Source organism: Phallusia mammillata, chromosome 5, assembly GCF_965637545.1.
Source record: "Phallusia mammillata chromosome 5, kaPhaMamm4.hap1.1, whole genome shotgun sequence".
NCBI lineage: Eukaryota > Metazoa > Chordata > Ascidiacea > Phlebobranchia > Ascidiidae > Phallusia > Phallusia mammillata.
In genome coordinates, this window is record NC_137256.1 from 14,544,090 (window position 1) to 14,571,051 (window position 26,962).

Sequence of the window (26,962 nt, forward strand, 5' to 3'; positions counted from 1 at the left end):
TTATTTACAGCAACAGCAAGTTGGCTGACGACGGTGGCATCCGTGGGCCAGAAATGCACAAATTACACGTTGGACGACCGGAAACAGTTCAGTTAGCACAAATTTCCTATTCGTTACCAAAGAAACAAACATAACCGGTCAATTAGATAAAGCATGCTGCCTCTATAACAGGGGTCGGCAACCTTTTAGGCCAGTGGTCGGCAACCGCCGGTCCGGGGCCCGGTGCCGGTCCGCGAGGAGTTGGTTACCGGGCCGTATGCTATTTTAGGTTAAATGCTTTTTAACATTTTGCCCATATCCCAGGGATTATAAAGTAATTTAGTCGTTTTCATTGCTGAATATTTGTAGTTTTTTGAAGGCCGGTCCGCGATAAAATTTCGGTTTCAAAAACGGTCCGCGGTACAAAAAAGGTTGCCGACCCCTGTTTTAGGCGACGCGTGCCAATTTACTTGTTATTTCCATGTGTTAATGACCTCGCGTGCCAACGTTTTTCTAAATAATAGTGGTTCGTGCCAGCAGGTATCAATAAAATAGAGAACGCAGGGTGTTTTGTGCATGTAGCCTACGGCCAATTTTAAGACAATGACATGATAAAAACTGCAAACAAGCAGTGTAACAGGTTAAACCAGGGGTGTCCAACTCGAACACACCGCCGTGCCAAATTTAGTTTCAAAATATACTCGCGTGCCAACGTTTGGTACTTTTTCCAAACCATTTCGTAAACGTCGGTACGGGCTCAATTTACGATACTTCAAAAACCTTTTATTATGTCTACGCGACACAAGATACAAATAGTTTGCAACGGGGCTTAAGTTTTGTTAAAAAACGAACAATTTAATTAGTGAGTTGAGTAACTTTCCAACTGATAATCCTTACTGAAGTTAGAATAAAGGCCAAGAAGAATCAATAGAAAGAAATTCAATTGCGTGACAAATCCTAATGTTTACCATCTGAATTTGCAAAAGCTTGCGTGCCATTTTCAAATGCTCAGCGTGCCACTTTTGGCACGCGTGTCACGTTGTTGGACACCCCTGGGTTAAACTGTTACTTCAATATAAACACGCAAATCGCTTGGCGTGCCATGAAAAACAACCTTGGTACGCGTGCCAGGGGTTGCCGACCCCTGCTCTATAACATCCAGTCGTTAATAAACACGAGGCAGCCACGCTTACAAGACGCGACTTCAGTACAACAGTGCTAAGGTTGTGACATCACAAGCACCGATTGTGTGATAAATAAATGTTGCACAACATTGCGCCATACAAGAGAGTTAAGGTTACTGGCGGGAAACATAGAAAACATAATGATACTTATTTTGCAGAGAAATCGCAGGAAAAAATATCCGTTTATTTTAATTTCATATTTATAGGTAAGATGTGGTCTATAGGCTGACGGACTAATCACAGTTATAACTGGGGAACATATACCCCCCCAAAAGCCGTTTAACCACGTTTAGAACACATACTACGCTTATTCTCAACGACGATTCAACGGTAGTTCGCAAAAGTGCTACATTACCGCTAGACAGCGTAGCATTCCCACATTTAATGCTGCCCACCAGGCCCATGGATTTGCCACAAATGAATGTGCAATCGTTTTCTTGATTTATTCTATATCTTATTCTATCTTTGTACTCACATTAAAGCTGTAGGTATACGTGCCGATACTTTTTGACTTCCTTGGGGCTGAATTAATTGCCAATAAACGACTCTGAAGCAAAACCTGATTTGCAGTTACTTAAACTAAATATGTGTTTGTGTTAACACAAAGCTGTTGTTTAAAACCCACCTAGATTTCTGTAGGGTAAAGCTAAAGGTACAGTTTGGGCTGATTTTGAAGGCTTTCGCACATGGCCTCTGTGTGTTAAAATCAGAAAATTTAAAACTAGGACAAAATAATTAAATTACCGATAGGCTCACTACGACGACTGCCATAAGTTCAGTACTTTATTAGGTTATAAGCGTTTAAAATGCGAATAAAATTGATTACAGCACTATAATGCGGCGCGTGTGCTGTTACTTTAAACATTGCAGCGTAGGGTGCTTTTTTATTAGTATGATACGAAAGTTTCGTAACGCATCCGTTACATTTCGACCCTCAATTGTTTTGTATTCGAGTTTGGTTAAGTGCATTTAATTGCTTTGCTCTTGTCGGTCAGATAGTTTTATTTTTTTATTTTTTAAATATAAACCTTTTTGCGTTCTGTGGAGAACTCTATGACCTAGTGTAGTGCCTTCTAGAATTCGAAAGCAACGTATTTATACTTTTTTGCGCGTTTTAAACTGGCACTGCCACTAAAGATGGACTCCTCTAAAATACAAACTCTACGCAATCTACTATTCAAACTAGTGATGCACCGAACCCGCCTAAAAAGGTTCGGGCCGAAATCGGCCGAATCAGGCCGAACCTAAAATCCCCTTTCTTATGGACGTTTTCAACTGAACCTTGTGTTGTTGATACAAGTAAACTCAATTATGACAAACCAAAATCACTTTCACACCGCGCAAGCTTTTACTAAACTTGTAATATTTTGCAGACAGTATATGGCTCGTATTTTATAGATACCACAAATAGTTAACTTACGATGTTTCGTCTGGGCGAAAATGAAAATTTAGGTATTAATTCCATGCAATCAAAAAGTTCGGTTTCGGCCGAATTTTTAAAAAAGTTCGGGCCGAAACCGAAACATTAGAAAATAGCGTATTCGGCCGAAATGTTTCGGCCAACCGAAACAGTTGTATAGTATGATTGTTTAAACCAAAGTCTACATAAAACACAAGTTGTCCAACCTATTGTTACGCAATAAAGCCTATGGAGCCATTTTGTGTCCAAAATGACACAGCAGGGAAAGAAAAATAACACATAAATTGTCTGATTTTTACAAACTGGAGAGCTTAGACGCGAATTTGATTCGTCAAATTGAATGAAAATTTCGGGTTCTAACATTTCAACGCAATATTAAAAGCTAAATTGCTGTTTTTCATGTAAATTTGGCCGCTTAATTTTCACGTAAACTTTAAATATTTGCGTTCGGCGAGCATTATTATGCGCAAATGTTAGAACCCAATCATTTTATTCGATTTGGCCTATCAAATTCGTGTTAAATCCCACCAGTTTGTAAAAATAAGACAATTTATGTGTTTTTCCCTATACCTTCTGTATTAATTTGGACACAAAATGGCATCCATGCGGCTCTATCGCGTAACAATGGGTTGGACTACTTGTGTTTTATATATACTTTGGTTCAATCCACCCAGTTAATTTTTCGACGACTGAACTGAAAATCTGCAGTAGACAACCAGGCATGTGGTATATTTTCCTCCTAGGTTTACGCATTTATCCCCCAGCCTGCAACCTTGCTTGAAGAATCGGATGTTGTTAAGAGAGTTCACAAAAATTAATGGATCTATGAAAGGGATCCACAGGCAGAAATTAGCAGCTCTGTCAACAGTGTGTAATGTTTACTGTATTCATTTGAGTGAAAGCGATGACTTTACTTTTTTGACTTGCTGTTTGTGGGACATACAATCAAGAGAAGCTTACCTTTTGAATGCCTTGCTGATAATTGTTTCCAACACCCTGTATTTTAAAAGCAGTTGCATTCAACGTTTGCATATATTTATCACTTACATTAATTTCTGCACAACAACATTACAACGTGCTACTTACAATCAAGGGTGGACTACATTATTTTGACAACTTAACATGTGGTTTACAATCATAAGCGGCTTGCCCTGGAGTAAACCTGGAATATAGTATCTGGAATCTCTGGATTTTCATAAACTCCGGTTAATCAGAACAAAAGGCTTGATAGTTGGATCGTGATAAAAATATATATCTCGTTTAAATATTTGTACTGATGAAAAGTTGCATACATTTTGTAGGATGTTAGGATATACATTTTCTGTGGTGGTGAAGTGCATGCAAGTATAAACAAAATACTTGTTGCATATTTTTGTGCAAGAAAATGTCCAGTGAAGTTCATGAGGAGCTTTTCTATGATGCAGGTAAATATATTAGGGTAAATAAGGTAATCTCTGACAATTAGTTGTTTGTTGGGGTAACAGGGCTGCACAGCTACAAGAAGTAAATCCAACCAATTTCAATTAATTATTCAATTCCTACGAATCTGTTAGTAATTTTAGGTTCACTTTACTGAAGGGGTCACATATTGTTTTTGTCTCTATTTTTTTAAACGGTTGTACTGACTAAAGTACATAAGGAGTTTCATGCTTTGTTGGTGGTGCAATGTAAGATATTCTAAAGAATTTTCTAACATTTTATTGGATTCACCTATTTTGCATCCCTTTAACCTCGAAATAATCGGTTTTAGTTTTTCCAGCTTCTTAGGTCAGAAATACAAGCCATTATATGTATGTGCTAAAATGTAAAATTTTAAGAAAAAAAATGTTTGCAGCGGGTTACTCATTTAGTGTTCAAAATTTTGGCTCAATGGCCAAATGGTTACCATTACAGCCCATAATATGTGTACACTGGAAAGCCCAAGGGAGTAATTCACTGGTTTACAACTGCAGCGATTTAATGCATAGTGGGAGATCGCTGCTTGACGCAGGTGTTTTCCGTGGCAGTCTTTTTGATAATTAGACATCAGCACAGTAATGCTATGTAGTTTCATTAAGTTAGCACGCGTATTTTCAGTTTTAGCGAAGGTTCTGCATCTTATAAGTGATTAAAACGATATTTAGGTATTTAACATTTCAGGCAAATATTGTTGATTAACATGAAGGTAAAAAACTACATGTTTTCCAAAGATGCAGTAAAAAGTCATTAAATGGTCATTGACAAGTTGGCTGCTTAATAATGACTGTAGGGCAACTTGTAGGAAACACAGAACACAGTTGAGAATGATTTTTTATCACAACATAGCTTATTTCATCAGATATTTATGCCAGATTTGTTTGCGTACAAGCATATCTTACAACTCAAGAGTTTTTTTTGTAGAACAGAAGTGTATGTCACCATCCAGGAAAAGAACTGCTTTAAGCATTGACTCAACTGACAGTCATGAAGATTCTGCAAATATTTCAAGTATGTGAATCACAGACAATTGTGTTTTTTTATTATTTTAATGTTGTTTAGGAACATAATCTGCAAATGAAGTATTATTAAACTGAACAGAGGGTTCTCTCTAGAATATTTGATTTTGTCACTCTCACTACATCCACGATTTTCCAGTAACCTGCACCATGTTAAATTGAAGTGTACTTACTATACCAGGTCCCATTTTTTCAACAAATCAATGGATTGTTAATACCACAGAAATTAACCATTCCAAATTATGGGTTCCCATCTCTGAAGGGGACAACTTTTGTTTTTGTCCATTTTTCAGTTCACCCACAAGCCCCCAAACCAATGTCCATTACTAAAGAGTTTAATATTTCCTTGGTTGATACCAAGTATATACTGAAAAGCATGTTGTAACTTTTATTGGATTTATTATTTGGTTGTTTTGGTCCAAAATACAAACCTTTATGTGCAAAAATGTGAATCCTACAATAATAATATCTTTGGCAATTGAAAGTTACACATGTGTTGGAACCATTCGTGTATGCTGTAAGAAACTAATTTGTAGTTAACTGAATGGTGAATAGAGACCCAATTAAAATTCGTTAATACATACCGTAATTTACCATGCATAATGCGCCCCCGTGCATAATATGCACCCTAAAATGGCATGTCTATGCTGGAAAAAAGCCTGTACCCATGTATAATACGCACCCAAACTTTGACTCTCACTCTCAAGTCCGTAAATGTAAAATTATTTCAGAAAAAAGATCATCTTTTGGAACAACCGGATGTTATTCTGCCGGTCAGTATCACTGCGCATGCGCTAGCAAACTCGATAGCGAAGAAATGTTTCGAATTTGTGTAGGGTACATTGTGACAGCAAACGCGCAGGTGTTCGAGCTAGCGTCTGAAACGAGAGCATTGTGTCTGTATGGAGCGTGTTTGAAGAAACTAATAGGTAGAGAACTGAACTCTTGCTCTTAATATAGCTGCCGTGTCTTGCTCATCCGTTCTGCGCATCGGATCCAAATTTCCGCCGCTGAGTTTGAATATCTAGCGCCATCTAGTTGTCGATTTTTAAACTAGTACTGTAATGGCGGCCTCCATATGATATCCGGTCTGCGCTGGAGATTAAAAAACAAACAACATTTGACAATAACACACCATCAAGGATTGCACCATCGCATCAAACGATGTGTTGTCAATTATGAATTTTACTGACTAAAGTGTGTTGGGCAGGATGGCTGAATGTGATACGCGATTGACAACAAACAAGAAGAAAGTTGTGATTTCAAGTTTTATTTTGAGGGAGATTTTCTTCAAAAATTGTTGTACCCATGTAGGGATGTTCAAAATAGAATAATTGGGTATTCTAGAATAATTGATGCGAATCTAGAATATCGAATCCAATTCTTATATTATTTTTGACTCAGCAATCATTAATCTTGACAACAACTAAAGTAGACGAGTTTAATACATTATAAAACGCATTTTTCATTTATAATGTAAAAAAAGAACCCAACCAAATCAAAGAAAAACACGGGGAAAAAACTTTGCACAACTCCATTGAAATTAATTGACCCAAACTACACTAAGCCAGAAAAATTAGCATAAGGTTAAAAAATAACTTACACAATTTTATTTAGTGATTATAATTGCCTTCAGTAGAATTAACTATGTTGTAAGCATGCTGTGGTAATTTGATTTGTTGATGGTAGAGGACTGACATAGACTCCCTAGTGTACAAATATATAACGTTTGTTAACCTAAAACAACTGCGAAAATAGGCACCCTAGCAAAGTTAAAACATTGGGTGATGTGAAGCTGGGGCATTGGGTGATTTTAAATTTCAATTAAACTACTTTGCAACACAAAATGTGAACTTTGCAGTGTGTACAGCATTTTTATGTTTGTATGGGGTTAAAAAATGATGCAAACCTCATATTAACAGACAATCCCTTGCTTCCAATCGCTGCCTAACGCCATGACCGTTAAATGTTTGTTGTGTCGAAAAAAAGTCGGAAACAATTAGATGCTCGTAAGACGTTGCAAAAAGTCGCCAGTATGTCATTTAATGACATAGGCATAATCACGTGATCAGATGCGTAACAAGTGCGCTAATCGTTAATTATGCCTCCAACGCACAACCGTCGTTATGGCGTTGTTATAGCAACTCGCGACTTGGCGTTATAATGTTGTATAGCGCTCACTGATTTGACGGCGACTATGCACTTGCCGTCTTTGCAACTGGTACAATGACCGGGCGTCGACGTAAAAGCGTAACACACATTTTTACCAATATCGGTTCCAATTACCCGATATAAACGGCAAAAATGGATTCGAATCTAACTGGATTCGAATCTAACTGGATTCGAATCCAAAGGATTCGATATTCTACTTTGAACATCCCTATACCCATGCATAATGCGAACCCCAGATTTTAGGACAATAATTTAATTAAATTTTGCGCATTATGCACGGAAAATTACGGTACATATATGCATATTCTTGTAAGTGTTTCGAATAAGATAGGTGATTAACAGTTGAAAAGACCAATTCTGCCTGTAAAAACTAAAGGCAATTTAATGTTGGCAAATGGGGAACAAATGTAAAACAAAATAATGTAAAATAAATGTGGTACTCCGCCGTTCTATTTTTTTTTATTTGAAAATATTTGCCCTACAGAAATACAGCTTGATCAAATGGAAGCCATGGAAATTCAGATGAAAAGAAGACTGTTAGATTTAAAAAAACGCTACCAGCAAAAGCAGCATGAACTAAACAGATTGCAAAGGAAAAACCTGCATCGAAAACAGTGGTAAGTTTTAGTGATTGGACGAGTACCCGGTACTCGGTATCGATGGTATCGAACGATTTCAGTGGTATCGATACTCGTACTCGGTATCGAAATATTTTGTCTCTATTTTCGATACCAATGTGTGAGTACCGAAGGTCGATTTACACCATAAGAATACGGAAAACTTTATGCCAATATTTGCTTCGGACAGCACACAAGTGGAAAAAAGTTCCGCCAGTTTACATATATCTTTTTCGCTATCACGTGGTGATATCATTTTTCGGCATGTGTGTGTGCACGTCCGTACCCCAACCATGACAGATAAATTAGACAGTGATATACAACTAAGTACAACACTCCACTTAAGTACTCGGTACTCGGTATCGAAGGTATATACATGTGGTACTCGGTATCGGTACTCGCTTCAAAACCTGGTATCGTCCCATCACTAGTAAGTTTTACAAGTTAAAATATCCAAGTGGTTTAAAAAAACATTTTTCAAAAAAATTCTTGCTGAAGTTGTGTTTTTTGCAACAAAAGGTGAGTTTATCTTTACAATCAAGACATAGGTGACAGGACTTCAGTTGAAACACTCAAACTAAATACCCCATCCAAATCAATCTTTTTATTTTTATTATACTGTTGACCATTGGTTCTTAGCCTTCTTTGAAATGACCCAAATTCTTCCAAAAATTTTGTTTTGTGGTTTCTCACACCTCATGGACATGCATTCTTACTACCGTAATTTTCCAAGTATAGTGCGCCCCCGTGCATAATACGCACCCTAAAAATGGCATGTCGATGCTGGAAAAAAGCCTGTACCCATGTATAATACGCAACCAAATTTTTACTCTTAAATCCGTAAACGTAAAATTATTTCAGAAAAAAGATCATCTTTTGAAACAACCGGATGTTATTCTGCTGGTCAGTATCACTGCGCATGCGCTCGCAAACTCGATAGTGAAAAATGTTTAGGATGTGTGTAGGGTACATCGTGACAGCAAACGAGATCTTACTGGTCGCGTTCAAGCGGAACCGATCTTAATACTTGCAGAGAACATTTTTATTTTTAAAACACAAATGAAGTTTAATATGTATCAGATTAAAATACCTAAAAATCAGAATAATTAAATTCAAACTTATGTACAAAATTTTAGTTCGATCCGTTGCATATCGGCAATGATATCACCCCATTTACGTTGTCGCTAAATGGGCAGTGTGCAGTATTTGACAATAACACACCATCAAGGATTGCACCATCGCATCAAACGATGTGTCGTCAATTATGAATTTTACTGACTAAGTGTGTTGGGCAGGATGGCTAAATGTGATGCGCGATTGACAACAAACAAGAAGAAAGGTCTGATTTCAAGTTTTATTTTGAGGGAGATTTTCTTCAAAAATTGTTGTACCCATGCATAATGCGCACCCTAGATTTTAGGACAATAAATTAATTAAATTTTGCGCATTATACACGGAAAATTACGGTATATGGGTTGTATTTTTGTCTGTGATGATGCAAAATTTTTTTTAGCTGATCCAACTTTAGGTTGTGACCCATAGGTTGGGAAGCACTGACTGTAGACCAAACCCATAATATTGCAGCAGTTTGCAAACTGTTTTAGGACTAATTAAACCTTTAAAATTGGTTTAGTAATTAAATTAGTACAGATGGTAGATGTAATTATGTAGATGTGCCATTTGTTTCGTTTCGTTTTGCTCCACATTTGCCCCACTAGCCATCTAATATAGGTAAATTTTTGAACAATGTTGGAATTGAATTAAATTCGTGCAGCTTATAAAATATGTTATTTTGAGTTGTTGATTGTTGTGTTTACTCTGTAGCTCCAACATGATGTGTTAAGGTTAAACCAGGGGTCTCCAACTCAACGGTTGTCCCAGGCCAATTTTCAAATTTTTTAGAGGTCGCGGGCCACATGCAGTCTTACATGTCAAAATGTTCTAGTTCATGGTCCCTTAGTGGATAACAGCGTTATTTTTGTTGACCTCCAAGAGCTCATGACTTTACAATCTTACTTGCGTGTTCATCAATGCTTTTTCATTTCATAAAAATCAACAAAGAAAGCAATTGTTTGCACATAATTCCATATCTTAGTTTTGTCTGTAATGTCACAACCCGCTCTTAGATCATTGATATGCGTAACCACTCGATAATATTTAGGTAAAATAAATCCTAAAGCTGTATAGATGACTGTTTAAATCAGGGCTTCCCAAACTGGGGGTCGCGACCCCGGAAGGGGTCGCAGAGAGCTGTACCAATTTCTGCAAAAAGTACTCAATACACTGGCGCAGAGCACACCCCCGGCCTTTATCTTTGTATAACGTCAAAATTGCATCTTTGTTCAAGTTACGTCGGTTTTAAAACGTTTTCAGCCAAGCGCAAACGCGCTTGTAGTGACGCCATTGATCGAACAGACGTCGGTTGAAACGCAACAATTGCAATTGTTTTGAAATACACAGGCATTTTAATGCAGCACAAACATGATATATATATAGAGTTACAAACATTTAAGCATTGTTTGGCGCAATAACTTTCTCTAATAAAAATAGGCAATAAATTTACGATTTCTAAGCAGTGTTTAATATCCGTTTCCAAAGCACTGCAACGGCCTAAACTTGGTCCAAGGTGAGCTCAGTTTAGGCGTCAACAATACATGATTTGAAACTTGAATTGCTATTACTTTATTTTCCGTCCTAACAAATTACTTAAAACCTAAATCGTTGTGAAACTTGCCGACTCGGTAAATCGTCCTTACGAACGTGCGTATGTTCTCGACGCACAGCAAACGTTCAAACCACACGAAGAAATTGTGACAAGTGCCTATTTTCAAAACAATCTGTCAGAAACTAAGGCTAAAGCACGTAAAAGTTATCAGTGTTTGAACGTGTAAAGTAGTAGACTCCGAGTACCGGTAGGCTGTTTTTAGTTTTCGCTCGAATTCGGCATTTCAATAAATACAACAAACGTTTTTTTCACACTGTTTATCATATTATCCGTGAAGGGTCGCGAAAAATTTAAAGAGATTAAAAGGGGTCGCGATCAAAAAAGTTTGGAAGCCCTGGTTTAAATTACTTTTAGCAGCTTAAGCTGTTTAATTGGTTTTAGCATTGAATTCATCGTGGACCGCGGAAAATTACGAAATGTCTGTTATGTAAATGAAATAGGTTTGGAAACCATTGACGACTTTGCACTGGCCTATAGGCATCTGAAAAAGTCAATGTGGCCAACATAAGTGTCAACAAAATGTTGTTTGGCCTTCATGAACTTAAAAGTTTCTTATCCCTGAGCTAAACAAAAATAGTGGACACAAAAAACTTAACGGATTTTAATTTCACGCTTTGAGGATCAGAATAAGGTTGCATCATTACATCACATTAATAATAATGTATCACAAAGGTTAAATTTGGTATTTTTGACTTAGTGATATATGATTTTGAATTGTGAAATACTTGAAGGGTGAATAAAACAAACACATCCTTTAAATTTTACAAGATATAAATATATTTTTTCATTTGCTGATAACGCCGCAAGCAATGGAAAATTGCCTGGTCGGCCACATGTGCAACACCAATTAACCTTCTATTTCTTGCTCTTCTTTTACAGTACAAAGCAGTCTACTTCATTAGTGAAAAAAGAAAACATTAAAATAGAAGCTGTTGAGGATAATCATTCAAAGCCAACAAGTCCAAATTTTGAGGTAATTAAGATGCCACTTTTATGTTGTTGTTTTTTATTGGCCTAGAAGTTTTACCACCAAAGTGAAGAATCAATACTTAAGTCATGTATAAATTAGGCAAAACATTTTTTTAAATACTAGTATAAGTACTGCTTGGTATTGAAAACCGTGTCAAAAGGTGGTTCGGCGAAAAACTGAACTTGGACGGCAAGAGATTAAATTGGAATATTTTTTTCCTTTTTTACTGCTTTTATAATTATATGACAATAAAAATGCCAAAAAATAAGGACAAAACTTTTTTCAAATGTGGGTTAATGCTTTCTAATAATTTGTCCTTAAGAATCTAAAATTAACCGGAACATTTTTGTACTGGAAGTAACTAATCTGCATAACTTGTGTGTGGGGGTCAATTTGTTTTTGCTTGCAAACACAGTCATATGTGTAGATCAAATGGTGCGCATAGTAAATGGGATATAGAACATATAAAATGGAAGTATATAGGAAAGCTATGTTTCTAGTTTTATAATGAGATGCCTAAACTAGCACTTGGTGCACTGTTTCCATAGCATCCAGATAAACACACAATAAAGTTTGTTGTTTTGGGTATGTGATTAACTTTTTTTTATAAATAATATCACTGACTACTATATTCGGTTGTTCAAAATTAAGGATGTCATTTCACACACAAAAGTTCCAAAAAGGCTTTTGGCACTTGGCAAAAAGCAATTAGACCAAATTATCTCACCAGTGTCCAACCAAGATGTCATGTTGGTGAATTTACACAGGTTAAACTGTATTTAATTTTTTATTTTGTCACTATTGACAAGTAGCTTAATATGAAAATGGATTGAATATGTTATGAGGGATCATAAATCATACCCCATTTTAAGAAGCATATTAAAGTTACCAACTAAACAATGTTGCTCAAAACACCTCTAGTGGTCAAATTTTAAAAGTTTGCCAATTTGGATTAAATTTTACAGGATCATAGTTTGGGTTATTGTGGTTTAGTTATTTATTTGTTCATGCATGGAAGCCCACCAGCCCCCTAAAATGGGTAAACTTTTTGAACGATGTCTGAATTACATGAAATTTGGACACTTTATAAAAAAAAACATTTTGAGGTTTCCATTGTTAAGTTTTACCTAGTAGCCCCACCACTTACCCCAATAACTTCTAAAATGAGTGATTTTTTTTAATTTGCACTATTTACAACTTAGCATGTGTAGGGTTTCTGCTTGTAGAAACAAACAAAATTTGAACAACATTGGCTACAATGGGACCCAATATAAATGCATTAATGTTTCTATATAGGTTATAGTGTATGTGCAATGGAAATATGTTCTAAGGCACCCTTCTGGATTTTACTTTTGTTTTTCTCAGGCTTTATGTGTTGAAGATGATGAGGGGAAAACAAACAATGGGTTGAACAGTAATGATAGAATTCCATCCCCATCTTATGAAGGTTAATTTTATAATGTTTGAAATGTGTGATTTAAGACAGGAATGCCCAACCTTTTTTGTCACAAGATAACTTTTGCGGTTGTCCAACTCTTGGGATCAACCATTCCAATACAAATTAGCAATATAAGGCATATGTTCTTATTACTAAAGGACTTGCATCAAGTTTATAGAGATCTTCTTGCAAATGTACTCTAATGTCCTCCATCATTAGAGGCCCAATCATTCGTTATTGCTCGACGTTATCGTTGTGTTGTGACATGCTTGCATTTTATTCTTTTTTCCTTTGTTTATTGTGCACTGTACTAGTTGCATTCAGTGTTATTTACCCTGATGAAGACGACCTGCATAGGACGTCGAAACATCAGAAAAAAAGGACATTTGCCAGAAGAGCTCTATAAACTTGATACTATGCCTGGCAGCAATAGCTTATTTAAAGGATTTTTTTTTCCGAGCCCTGTTTTTTCCGAGCCCTGTTTTTTCCGAGCCCTGTTTTACATTTTTTGTTGTGTTTTGGGCATAATTTTTTTGAAGGGTATACTTTTTTATTTAAACAATCATTTAAAAAATGTTTTTTTGCTCAAGCTGGGTTATTGCATTATTAGTGTTTGGCATATTACTATGTGACTATGTTACAGATGTTTTTTTCATATGTGCGTAAATGTTTTGGAATTTGTATTAATATTGTTAAGAAAGTTGGTAGAATGTTTTTTTATGTTTTTAATGCCACTTAGAAGTTAGAAGTAAAACTGTGTTTTAAATTTTGTTCAGATGATCCACATTCCTTTGGCAGCAAAAAACGCAAACATACCAAACCAAAGAAAGTAAACCAGCCTGCAGCAGAAATGCCTGCTTGCTCCCCAGTGGAGGAGTCTGACACACAGGTTACTTTTATAACATTTCAAAAATTCTTGACCAGGCTTAGACTATTCAACAAACTTGATTTGGATCAGTTCACTGGAACTAAGCTTTTTAGTTATTCAGTTGTTTTTACACAGATTTTTAATTCTGTTTAGACAGTTGTTTGACTACACCACACAGTGACAAATGTATTGAGCAAATTATTTTTGTGAAGTCGTATAATCTATTAGCATTTACTATGGGATACATTGTTTTTTTTCTGCCTAATGTTGGTTTATTCCACCCATTTGGTCTTGGATTAGTGCTTTAAAAAATTTCACACACAATAGGTGGCTATCCTAAGTCGATTTTTCTTAAATGTTCACATTGAACTTGTGATTTTTACACCTAGTGGTTTACCCACAGACCCCCAAAATATAAAATTTTAGCTAAATATTCTCATAAAAGTCCATATTTTGCTTTATTGCATATTTCAGTTGATATCTATGCAATTATCCAGATTGTGCAAATAAACAAATGTTTAGATATGGTTGAGATATACAATACCATTGTAAATAATAGGATTATGTCATGAATTGGCATGTTTGTTTAAACAACTGGATTGGTCTAAATTTTGGAAAACCATTCGTCCAGTTTCGAGTTTATTTAGAGTGCATGATCAACTGGTGATCATCATTTTGCAGTTATGTTTGTTTAATTAAAAACAAAACTCTGATGACAAACCATTTTATTTAGGAATCAAATGAAAACCCAAACAATAGACTATCTGCATCAGCAAAGCTGTAAGTTATAACTTTTTTAATGTAAAGTGTCATAAGTTTTTTTTTCCTGTTAATGGCTTTAGACAGATCAGAAAGTCAAATTTGCTTCATCTGCATGTTAAGGGCATGGATGGACAGTTTTTTAACTGTGCAAACTGTCTCATGAACAATAACTTACCGGAGTTTTAAAATTAAGTTAGACTTGCAGATCTGAAATAGTAGTCAATAGATACAATTACCACTAATTAACTTGGTACCCTCACACATTGTGATGACCATAAAATTCGAGCAAGAAACTTATCAAATCAATAGTATATGTGTTAAAACCCCTCGGGCCACAACATTTTTGCCTCATGTATACTTCTAGGTCCTGTGTCCAGCTTATAGTTGAAGATTTAGTGGATGGATTGGAGATACTTATGTATCAAGAAGGAAATGTGTTTTCTGCTGGAACCTTAACTCAAATTCACCCCCCAGATTTGTATGAAGAATACTGTTTTTATATATTTTATGTCCATTACTTTACATGGTTTTCTTATATTCTAGATATGGGGTTTTACTGAAAGGTGACAGACATAGGAATAGGCCAATTGTTTTATGTCAAGAGGAGGTAATAGACAAATGTATTCTCGAGAAAATGGTGTCTAAAAATCCTACAGTGAACACTCGGATTGCTGCTTATTGGTCGAGGAAAATGCATTGTTTGTACCCAGGACACATTGTGACTGGTATGTTTTTCTGTGGCTGAAAAATTGGTCCATATGTACTGTAACTGTAAGGTAGTGCAGGAACAGGGACATCTAATTCTAACAATAAAAGTCTAAGGTACTTTATTCAAATCTCCTAAACATTACTATTTTTAAAAATCACTAGTTCCAAGAAAAGTTACAACTCACCGGTTCTTCAATGTTAAAAAGTGTTTTTGTTGGAACAAATCTTCATAATTATTGAAAATCAAATGAATATTAAATAGCACTGTACACTATAGAGTGTAAAGTGTACTCACTATACGCTATAGACAAAAGAAAACACAATGAATTTGGACAGATAAGTTACATTACCCCCTGAAAAAATGATTGCTTTGTTGTTATGTGGCATTTTGTTTGCAAAAGAAAAAATAATTAGCAGTTTTTAAGAAAAAACACACATTTAAGAAAAAGATTTCAAAATTGATTTTGAATAATAGATGAAAACAGCGTTAACATTTCTTTTCTCAATTTTTTGTGTTAACTTTTGTTTGGAATCTGACATTTTTGTGGTTCTTAATTAGTTTTAATTTAGTGGAAAAAAGCGTAGATATTTATTTTGATTCAGATGGTTTTTGTACAACTATTGGCAATCCTGTATTTTCCACATATCTGAACAAATATTACAATTTCATTATCTGTGTGTAGAAAATGACAATGGCCAGGTTCAAGTGGATTTTGATGATGGAGATTCTGCTTTAATACCTATTTCACAAATTCGACTACTTCCAGAAAAGTTTGCTCCAATTGCAAAACGTATGTAACACATGTTTATTATGGGTCCCCTTCCCTGAAGGGGACACATATTGTTTTTGTCCGTATTTTTTTTTTCTTTTTTCTGTCTAACGCTGGTTTGTTAAACGCGTTTGGTCAAGAAAGAGTGCTCCAAATTTAATAAAATTTACACAAATGTTAGTTATTAATCCAAATTTGATCCTCCTGAAGTTTGACCCCGAATGACCCAGCGGTTCACCCGCAGGCCCCCAAAACGTATTTTTTTATAAACGGCTGTACTGACTAAAGTACAGCATCTCTTGGTGATATGCTGTGTTGTTTGGTGCAATATAAGATATTTCAAAGAATTTTGTATCTTTTTTTTCGATTCACCCATTTTCACCCCTTAAACCCCCAAATATTCATTTCTGTCTAACGCTGGTTTGTTAAATGCGTTTGGTCAAGAAAGAGTGCTTTAAATTTATTCAAATTTGCACAGATGTTAGTTATTGTTCCAAATTTGATCCTCCTGAAGTTTGACCCCGAATGACCCAGTGGTTCACCCACAGCCCCTTAAACCCCCATAATAATAAATTTTAGGCCAAAAATACAAGCCCTAATGTGCTGAAATGTTAAACAATTGTTTGCAGTAGGTTATTCGTTCAGTGCTTAAAATTTTGCCTTAATCAGCCAAATAGTTACTTTTACAGCCCATAATATGTGTACACTGTCAGTCAGATAGAAGTCTCAACTCTCAAGGGAGTAATTCACTTATTTACGATTAAGTCGGGTGAATGCAGCGGGATTGCTCAGCTTGACGTCTGGAAAAACGTTTTACGAGACAGTCGTGTTGGTGATTAGAAATCCGCTGTTTTTGCGCAGCTATGCTATGTCGTTTTATTAAGTATCAAGCACATTTTCAGTTTTGGAAAATTGTGTTAAAAACTGGCCTTGAACGACAATATCAAGGTCAAAGCATGAGATTAAATTAAAAGTATTTTTCCCGTTCTTATGTGCTGTTTTTTTGTGATTATATGACAATAATGATGCAAAAAGAATACGGACAAAACTTTTAAAGCTGGGTTATTGCTAAAGTTGATTAAGTTTTTTCTTAACAATCTAAAAATAACCAGGACGTTAAATCCGCACAAACGCGTGTGTTTTTGCTTGCAAAAACAATCATATATGTAGATAAAATGATGTGTATAGTAAATTGGTAAATATCGTATAGAATATATAAAATGGAAGTATATCAGAAAGCCACCTTTCTAGTTCCTGTTGATATGAACTTATTTATTTTTGTATTTTATGCCCAGAAAATGGAAGTGAAAAATCATCCTGGAAAAACACAGAAGGGTGTACCAAATTGTAAGTGAAGTAGTTTCTCTCTGTTTTGAGAGGTTTAAACCCTTTTTCTTGTATTTGCCAAATGCTTGTGGTTCAATTAAGGTCCTTTTGTATTTGTTATTTCAGTTTACCTAATCCGAATCCCCCCACTACTCCCAGCAATTTTTTTTCAAGATTTGTGCATATTTTTGGAAATTAAGTTAGCATGTGTATTTTCCGTTTTAGCGAAGGTTTTATATCTTATAAGTGTTTAAAACAGTACTTCGGTTTTGCACATTTCAGGCAAACATTGTTGATTAACATAAAGGTAAAAAACTACACGTTTTTCAAAGACACAATAAAAAGTAATTAAATGGTCATTGACAAATTGGCCGCCTTATGACCACTGAAGGTCAACTTGTAGATATCACAGAACACAGTTGAGATTTTTTTGTCACAACATAGCTTATTTTATTTTTTCTGCATATTCTCCAGAAACAATATGTAAGTTAAACATAAAATAGGAGAAATGTTATTGTTAATCTCTAAGGACTGCATGCTATTGAAAACCATGTCAAAAGATCATTAAACGTTTGTTTGGTGACTACACCGAGATAGGCTACTGAAGAACAATTAGTTCCATACCTTTGCTGCAAAATATCTTTCCAATTTGTCAGTGTCTGTTATATTGTCCAGGGTTTCTAGTAAAGTTTTAACTGTTTTAAAATTTGCCTTGCACAGCTAAATCTAGAAATTAAATTCTCGGATAGGGGAGTTTTTTATATTTATTTTTACTACTTTCGTAAATATATGACAATATGGGTGTAAGTTCAGAAAAAACACACACTTATAAAACACAATAGAATCCTTTTTGAATAGGATGCTGACGATGCTGTAATAGCGAAATATATATATGTCTTTCAAACCAAACAGTGACTAACTAAGTGTTTTTTCTGAACTTACATCTATTGCTATCAGGCTCATTAGTGTGCATCCACCATGCAACTGGGTGATTCCAGCTTTGAGTTTAATTATGAGTGTATGACAATATAAGGTAAACAGGATGTAAACAAATCCTTTTGAAGTTTTGGTTAAAGCTTTCTACTAATTTGTCCTTCTAAAAAGAATCTGAGAACTATTTTACCATGACTCATTCGCATAAACCTGGTGTAGATCTAGGTGTAGATCTAATGGTGTGTATAGTAAATTGATACATAGTGTACACAATATATAAAATGGAAATATACAGGAAAGCCACCTTTCTAGTTTTTTCTTGAGAATAAAAAAAAAACTTTTTATACTGTAAGTAACTAATTTGCATAAAAATGTGTGTGGGGTTTGTGTTAAACCCATTCACTTTTGTTCGTAAAAATAATCACATGTGTAGATGGAATGGTGTGTATAGTATATCAGTACATAGGATATAGAATGTGTAGTAAATAGATTGTATAACATGTAAGTACATAAGAAATCCACCTTTCTAGTTCCAATTTGCAAACATGACATATAAGAAGTTAGTTTCCCTAATAAAAATGAAATGTGGAACAAACTCCTAATTCATCATACAACGATAAGCACCATACTCCCACCCTGCTTTAAAATAGTTCATGTTTTTTGTTTTCAGAGAAAAATGCAACTCTCACATGAAACATCATGTAAAATCTTTATGCGGCCAAGGTAATCTTGCTGTCTATTGACCAATTTTATAAAATAATTTCTACAAATTATATATGTTGCAATGTATTCCAGAAAACAATCATTGGCAGTGGTTTGGCACAAGCTGTCAAAGCGATGAGAACAATGGTGTGACGAAAAAGATCTTTTATAAAGCCATCACCAAAGAAAAAGTTGTAATTTCGGTAGGTGTTTTTAATATGTGTCCTAATGTCTCACATATACAGGATAAAAACTGTAGTTTATCCATCGCATTGCACACCAAAATCCTGTAAATCTATGCACCACAAATGGATAAGACTCATGGGTGCCGAACACGGGTATGCCGAGTATGCCAGGCATACCCGGACGAAAACCTCGGGTATGCCGCATACCCGAGATTTGGACCAACGTTAGTCATGCGTTACATGCTTTGCGGAAATTATTCTGATACGAATCAATAAGAACCCTACACAATTGATTTTAATCGCGGTTACTGTTTACCAACCCATGAAATATTCGCATTCATTACAATCATGACAATTGTAACGTCTTCAAAAAGCATTGGAGTTTAAACAGTAAAGGGTAGTAAAAAAATAAAACGAAGGTGTTGGCGCTCGCTTACGGGAGAAGGAACGCCGCAGCCCCGGGTTATACGTCAACAACCACGTGATAAAAAAGTTCAGCGTTTGTTCCCCTTTTTAAAGATTTTGTGCGAAAATTAAATAGGCTCAAATCGTTCCGTTACCGTTGGGTGATAACAGGGAGTCGTTATCTCAAAGCCGTGAGCCTTCAATCTCTTGTATTCGCTTGTTATCTAATCGCCAATTGTGACGTAACAAGGGTTTAACAAGGAGTTTTATGCGCTAACAAGCGAAAAGTTACGTTCCGGTTAGAACGCTGGTTTTAATTTGTTTTTGTTAGTGTTAAATGTACTAAATGCAACTGTTTTTGCAGTAAAACAATGTAAACTGAGTAAAAATGGTTAAAAACGTTTAATGTTGTATTGTTTCTGTTAACTTTGTTAATAATAAAATAACTCAACAGTTTCGACCCGCCAAACACGTATTAGTTTGCCACACACAATAGATCGATGTTAATCCAGTAATGTTGTTAAGGTAAACGTAATTTGTTACTCGCTAGGCACAATTTATGCCTTCTGCAGTTACCAACTTTAGTGCATCCGTGACATTGCGCAACTTAACAGTAGGATTGCCACTTCAGAAAGGCGTTCAGTTCTTTAGAAATTGCTGTCCGTGTTTTTAAGCAACGATTTTGATTGCCTGACTACAGTTTTGCTGAGTAAGCTAAATAACAGCGGCGGGATCAGAAAACTACAAAGCTTTTGCTAAAATAATTTGTCGTTCTGCCAATTGGACAGGTAGAGAAACCGCCAAAGTCGAAAGTTGAACCGGGTTACGGTTTTGGACCTGCTTACAATTTTGGACAAAGCGTTTTGCCGCTTAACGCGTCGTTTTGAACCAGAAAACGAAATAAGCGACAATTTAGTGGCATTTTGACATGTCAATTACGTATTCAGTCTCGTGCGGTTTAGCACTTGTGTGGAACATTTTTCAAAGCGATCTAATGACGTATAATGACGTCATTAGGGAATTTCCGAAAATAAAACGTTGGACCCCCCCATTAAAAATTTCAGGATACGCCCTGGTTTCACTTTAAAGTACACTAAACTTTTTTGTGATGTCATATACATGGCATACCCGGGAAAAATTTAAGGTCGGTGCCTATGAATTAAGACTTCCAACCAAAGCGCATAGTAATTTTGCTGTCAAAACCTGAAAAAATGCAATATGCAATTTTCAAACGTTTTCCACTAGATCAGGGGTCACCAAACTTTTTTCACTGCGGGTCGGATGAGTGCTAATAATGATTCACGCGGCCCGCAGAGTTTACATACCCTAGCGCCGTCTTTCCAAACTTAGCCCGCAAGGCGTTTTTAGGTGTGCCAAGATATGGTCTTTCTACAATCCCATTCAAAAAGTAGTCATGCGACTGTTAAACTGTATAATTTTTTTTTGTTTTGATTTTTTCTTGCGCATAAACATCACGACAAAAAGACGATTATAATGAGCAAACTCATATAGCCATTAGCGCAGGTGGGCATTCCTCTTCACTCTATATTTCCACATAGTATCATTTTTTCGAGAAACAAATTTTCCATTGCACTTACAACGTTTCATCTCATAAACAAACGTTTCCACCTTTGGCCTCAGTTTTTGAATCTTACTTTTGTAAATAACAAATCTAGCAATCAAAAGCAAGCAGTTCATCAAGTTCAAAAAACCTTTTTCAAAGCATTCATTGTGGATTCCAAAGAGTTTTATGCAATTGTTAAGGTCGATTCGATTACACATGGCACTGTCAATCCAGGCACTTACGCTTTCCCAGTATACCTGGACATGAATACATTCACAAAATAAATGATACAAGGTTTCTCTGTACACACCACAAAATGTGCACACATCAGCCTCCGCAATGTGATTTTGCATAGGCTTCTAGGTCTATCATTTCCACGCCACCGTCCTCTATTCTACAATACAATATTTTCCTGCCGACTCTCTCCCAGTTGGAGCCCCAAAGAAAAGTAAAGAGTTTTCGTTTAATTTCTTTCAAAAATTTTTGCGGTATACTAATGGGCAAAACGCTCAGTTTGTACAGCAGTTTGGGTAACGCAAGGGTTTTGATAATGATCACTCGCCCTAATAACGAGAGTGATCTTGCCAGCCATGGTTTTGTTACAGCTTCAATTTCCTTTCCTATAGATTCAAAGTTGAGTGAAAACAGATTGGTTTTGTTTCTAATCACTGGAATTTTTACGCCTAGATATTTTATGAACGTATTTGGCCATGAAAGACCTTCCGAAGAAAGGTGGTGATTGGCGTTAGGTTGTCTTTCGCCTATATACATGGCGCATGATTTCGCAAGATTAATGTTACAGCCAGTGTGTTTGCCAAATTCCTTTGCTTCTGCAAAAGCTGCACGAAAGCTTTTTTCTGAACCGTCTAGAAAAAGTAACGAGTCGTCCGCAAAAAGCGAAATTTTAACTTCCTTTGCACCTACGTTAATTCCTTTTACGGCTTTGTTCTGTTTAATAGACAAGGCCAGGAATTCTATGGCTATAACAAACAACGAAGGGGACAGCGGATCCCCTTGTCGAACGCCTCTTTCTATCCTAAAAGGGGTAGAAATGTGGTTGTTATTAATGATCAAGCATTGTGAGTTAACATAGAATGTTTTAATCCATCTGCACATATATTTTCCAAATCCAAAATTGGAACAAGCTATGTTAACAAAGTTCCAATCCACTGAATCAAAGGCTTTACATATATCTAAAAACAGTAGGGCCCCATGCAATCCTTGCTCAGAAATATGATCCCAAATGTTGAAAAGCGTTCTTATATTATCTCCTATGTATCTACCTTTTACAAACCCCGACTGTTCAGGTGCTATAATCGTGGGTAGTACTTTTTTTAAGCGACTGTTAATGGCTTTAGAAGCTATTTTATAATCTGCGTTCAATAGGGTAATAGGGCGATAGTTTTTGGCGTATAAAAGGTCTTTTTCTGGTTTGGGGATTAAAGTTACGACCCCCCAAGTCATTTGCCAAGAAAAGGTACCTGTTTCAAACGCATGGTTAAATGCATTAACCAACGGACATTTTATATCTTTCCAAAATACTTTGTAAAACTCCGCCGGGAAGCCGTCTAGTCCCGGGGATTTGTTGTTTTTCATTGTCTTCAATGCTTCATAGCATTGCTCAACAGTCAGTTTCCCTTCGCACGCGTTCGCGTTTTCCTTATCTAATCTTGGACACCCTACACCAGTGGTTCTTAACCGGTGGGAAATTTCCCACTAGTGGGAAATTTAATGTTTTTAGAGGGAAATTATGTGAGTCAGAAGTCACCAAACTCGGGCCCGTGGGTTGAAATTAACCGTTGAAAATTAATTTAATACAATATTTTCCGCAACAACATGTAAGATTAAGATCACCTAGTTTAACAAGGCGCATAAAAATTCAAAAATCGTTTGTTACATCACAGAAATTAGTAAAAGTATCAATGACCCTGTTATTGTTCGCAAATAAATCCATTTGATCTGTTTATTGTGATGCAATAAATGACTAACGCAAGCACACGGGATTTTTCAAAATTCCACACGATTTTACTTTCTCACGAAATAACTATTCAAACTAAATAAGATTGCAGTATACCTTTAAGGTCCCAAGTCCCAACCAAGTAAAAAAAATTTTGTTGAGGGGGAAATTTGAACTTGGTGATTTACTTTAGTGGGAAACCACACCAAAAAGGTTAAGAACCACTGCCCTACACTGTTGACGTAGTCGTTCATTTCATCTTTTGTAGTGCGGCACGGGTTTTTACTTGCCCTATACAGCGTTTCAAAATGGTCTTTTAGAACTTGTAGAATAGTCTTTTGGTCTGTTTATATTTTTGAGTTTGAGTGTTAAACTGTATAATTAGTCTCATCTTACAAGCAATGCTTGTATATTACGCCACAAGTGACAAAAGAAGGCACTTGTTTGCGCACAATTAACACTTGTTGTCTTGTCTGTGACGTAACAAACTGGCTTTGGATCAATCTTGGGCGTTATAATCCTATGAAACTCGGTAATATCAATTCTGAATATCCCCACAGAAAAAAATTATGTAAGGAGTAGATTAATTTTTGATGTTGCAAAGTTATTGATACAATTTGGCAACTTAAAAAATGTAGTCGTAGTTTGGTGACCCCTGCACTAGATTGATTCACCACCTTAATTTTTTTGGTAGCTAAATTATGGGTCCCCTTCCCTGAAGGGGACGCATATTGATTTTACTCAATTTTTTTTTTTTTTTTTTTTTTCTTCCCAAAGTTTGTCCGACTTGTTTTTCCATCAAATGTTTGATGGATTTGGATGAAATTACACAGATGGTAGATATAGGTATGTAGATGTGCATCCCACTTTGTTTTTGTGGATAACCCCGGTATTTACCCTGCTAGCCCCCTAAAATGGGTTATTTTCTGCCTAAAGTTTGTCCAACTCGTTTTTCCATCAAATGTTTAATGGATTTGGATGAAATTTACACAGATGGTAGATATAGTTATGCAGATGTGCATCCCGCTTTGTTTTTGTTGATAACCCCCAGTATTTACCCCGCTAGCCCCCTAAAATGGGTTATTTTCTGCCTAAAGTTTGGCCGACTCATTTTTTCATCAAATGTTTAATGGACTTGGATGAAACTTATACAGATAGTAGATATAGTTATGCAGATGTGCATCCCGCTTTGTTTTTGTTGATAACCCCCAGTATTTACCCCACTAGCCACCTAAAATGGGCGAGTTTGTAAACAATGTCGGAGTTGGCTGAAATTTGAATAGCTTGTAGAGTATGACATTTATAGGTGTCGATTGTTGTGTTCAACCCTGTAGTCCCAACATTTAGCCATACAAGGGCAACCAGTTGTATGTTGGTGGGTTGCTTGGTGGACATTTTTTGCGCCATGGCAATTATGGGGTTGTTAACAGCCTTATGACGTCATAAGCATTAATGGTTACTGCTCAAAACACCTCCAGTGGTCGAAATATTAAACATTGGCAGATTGGGCTGAAATTTTGCAGTACTATTGATTGAGTCATTGAGGTTTCATATTTTTTTAGTTTAGTGTCAAACCCTATTAGTTACCCTACTAGCCCCTTAAAATGGGTAAGTTTATAAAACAGTGTCGGAATTGGCTAAAATTGGGTAGCATGTGGACTATGGTTATCTCTTGAAATGCACTATCTTTAACTTTACATGTGTGGGGACCCATGAGTTTCTGCTTGCAGAAACAACTAAGGTTATAAAACACGATGGCTTATATGGGACCCAATACAAAAAAAGCATAGTAAATATGTTGATGTTTTACAATAGTTATAGTGTAAATGTAACAACAAAATGTGCTAAGCCACCCTTCTAGTTTTTAGTTGATGTCCAATCCTCAAACATACAAAATTATCTCCAATTCTGCATCAAACGCCTTGAAAGTGTCTTTTAACGTATTTTTGCAGTGTGGTGATTGTGCAGTGTTTCTTTCCTCTGGTCGGCCGAATCTTCCTTACATCGGATTGATAGAATCAATGTGGGAATCCTGGGCCAAAACGATGGTTGTCAGAGTTCGCTGGTTTTACCATCCTGAAGAAATGCAGCTACGAGGGAAATATCCTACCAAGGTATTTTATCAAGCAAATTAAACAATAATAAAATGGTGCTTTTTTCCAAATATTTGACTCAATTGTGTAATGTAGTTGTAAAAGCGTTTGTGCGGTGCTGTGGAATTTTCTCTACGGATTGTGTAGTTTAACGTTTTGTTCCATGTCCCGTTTCAAAATAAAAAACAAGTTAAACAATTACGAACAAAAATGAAAGTAATCGCCAGGCAGCGCAATTTTTTGACGACTTAACTATGGTACAAAGGTCTTCCTACTATTTAAACATAATACCGGTGTTTAAAAACATCCTTCGGGCTTCTATTACTGTGAAACACTCCAACTCCGCCCTCTTTTAACACCGGTGGTTAGTTTTTGGACCCCATGGCTGGTTAACGCACTGTTTCTTTAACTTCTTTCTGTACCACCAAACAGCATTTATTCTTCAGTGCCACTTTTGCTAATACAAACGCCACTAGTGGCCACTGACTTCCACTTTAGAGAACACCGTCATTTTTTCCCACATTGCGTCAACCTCACTTCTACTGGCCCCCAGTAACAAGCTTTAGTTGCGGTGCGTTTAGTCATTATCGGCAAATAAACCTATTCACTATTTTGCGCTTTATAATGTTTTAGCGTCTCGGTGGTTGTTCTGGTACATTTTATGCAAGCGAATAAACTCAACTCAGTAGGACGAATAACATGACAGCAATGAGCATAACTCAGGGAGGCGTTGTTCTACATCCAAAAGTACTCATAAAACGTCTGATTTCGAGCATCTGTAAATGTACTTTATCATTTTTTACAGAATGCGTTATACAAGTCCACCCATATTGATGAAAATGACGTTCAGACAATTTCTCACATTTGCTTTGTTCTTTCTTACGAAGAATACAAAAAGCGGAGAAAGGTTGATCAAAACCATCGTTATTTTTACTGCGCTGGCACTTATGATCCTTCGTCTGGTATAGTAACAGAAAATTTTCTTGAATCAAATGAAATACATTTATGAGTTGAAAATTGAAATGTGGGGCTACAAGCGTTCTTCTATAACAAATTGGTAAAGGTTGGAAAGTTTTGGCTTTTAATGCCGACTGGTAGTGTCAATGTCCATGAACAGTTTAAGGAGAGAACAAGGATCATTTCAAAAATGGACTGTAATAGCACTGGAATAAATGATTATTAGATAGGATGAGTGATGTCAAGTCACTGCTCATCAGTGCCCTTCCTGGACGTTTTGATGTTTTCATAACCCACAAACAAATTGCATGTCTCAGAACCACTACGCAATAAAATCATTTATCATATTTTTTGGTAGTTTGGACAGTTAGTAATGTCACAAACACGAAAAAGCAGAGATGAAATTCAAGAATTGTGCTTATACAATCGCCTAGTTTGTAACGAATGAAAAATAAGAGAGTTAGTTTGTAGAGCTCTTCTGGCAAATGTATTTTTATCCCGACGCTTCGACGTCCTATACTTGTCTGGAAATACATTTGCCAGAAGAGCTCTACAAACTTGATACTATGCCTGGCAGCAAAAGCTTATTTATAAGAGAGTTAGCTCGGCATATGAAAGTTATAGCTGCTACGATATCCGAAAGCAGCTCGAGAACTTCCTACTATAGGCTTTCCAAACTTAGCCCGCAAGGCGTTTTTAGGTGTGCCAAGATATGGTCTTTCTACAATCCCATTCGAAAAGCAGTCATGCGAC

The 26,962-nt window shown here is 36.1% G+C and overlaps 1 protein-coding gene across 2 annotated transcripts; it reads left to right on the forward strand.

The window, feature by feature from the left end:
- Positions 1 to 3,855: 3,855 nt before the first annotated feature.
- Positions 3,856 to 26,556, forward strand: LOC145230112 (protein winged eye-like). Of its 2 annotated transcripts, none has more exons than XM_080095489.1 (15): positions 3,856 to 4,007; positions 4,963 to 5,049; positions 7,714 to 7,846; positions 11,451 to 11,544; positions 12,907 to 12,988; positions 13,756 to 13,868; positions 14,581 to 14,627; positions 14,974 to 15,087; positions 15,153 to 15,334; positions 16,001 to 16,108; positions 17,383 to 17,434; positions 19,017 to 19,069; positions 19,142 to 19,251; positions 25,112 to 25,273; positions 26,058 to 26,556. In XM_080095489.1, the coding sequence occupies exons 1-15, from the start codon at positions 3,968 to 3,970 to the stop codon at positions 26,259 to 26,261; spliced, it is 1,581 nt and encodes a 526-aa protein (XP_079951615.1). In that variant the 5' UTR covers positions 3,856 to 3,967; the 3' UTR covers positions 26,262 to 26,556. The 2 variants fall into 2 exon arrangements, with proteins under 2 accessions (XP_079951615.1, XP_079951616.1); XM_080095490.1 differs by having other exon boundaries at positions 4,968 to 5,049.
- Positions 26,557 to 26,962: the final 406 nt, after the last annotated feature.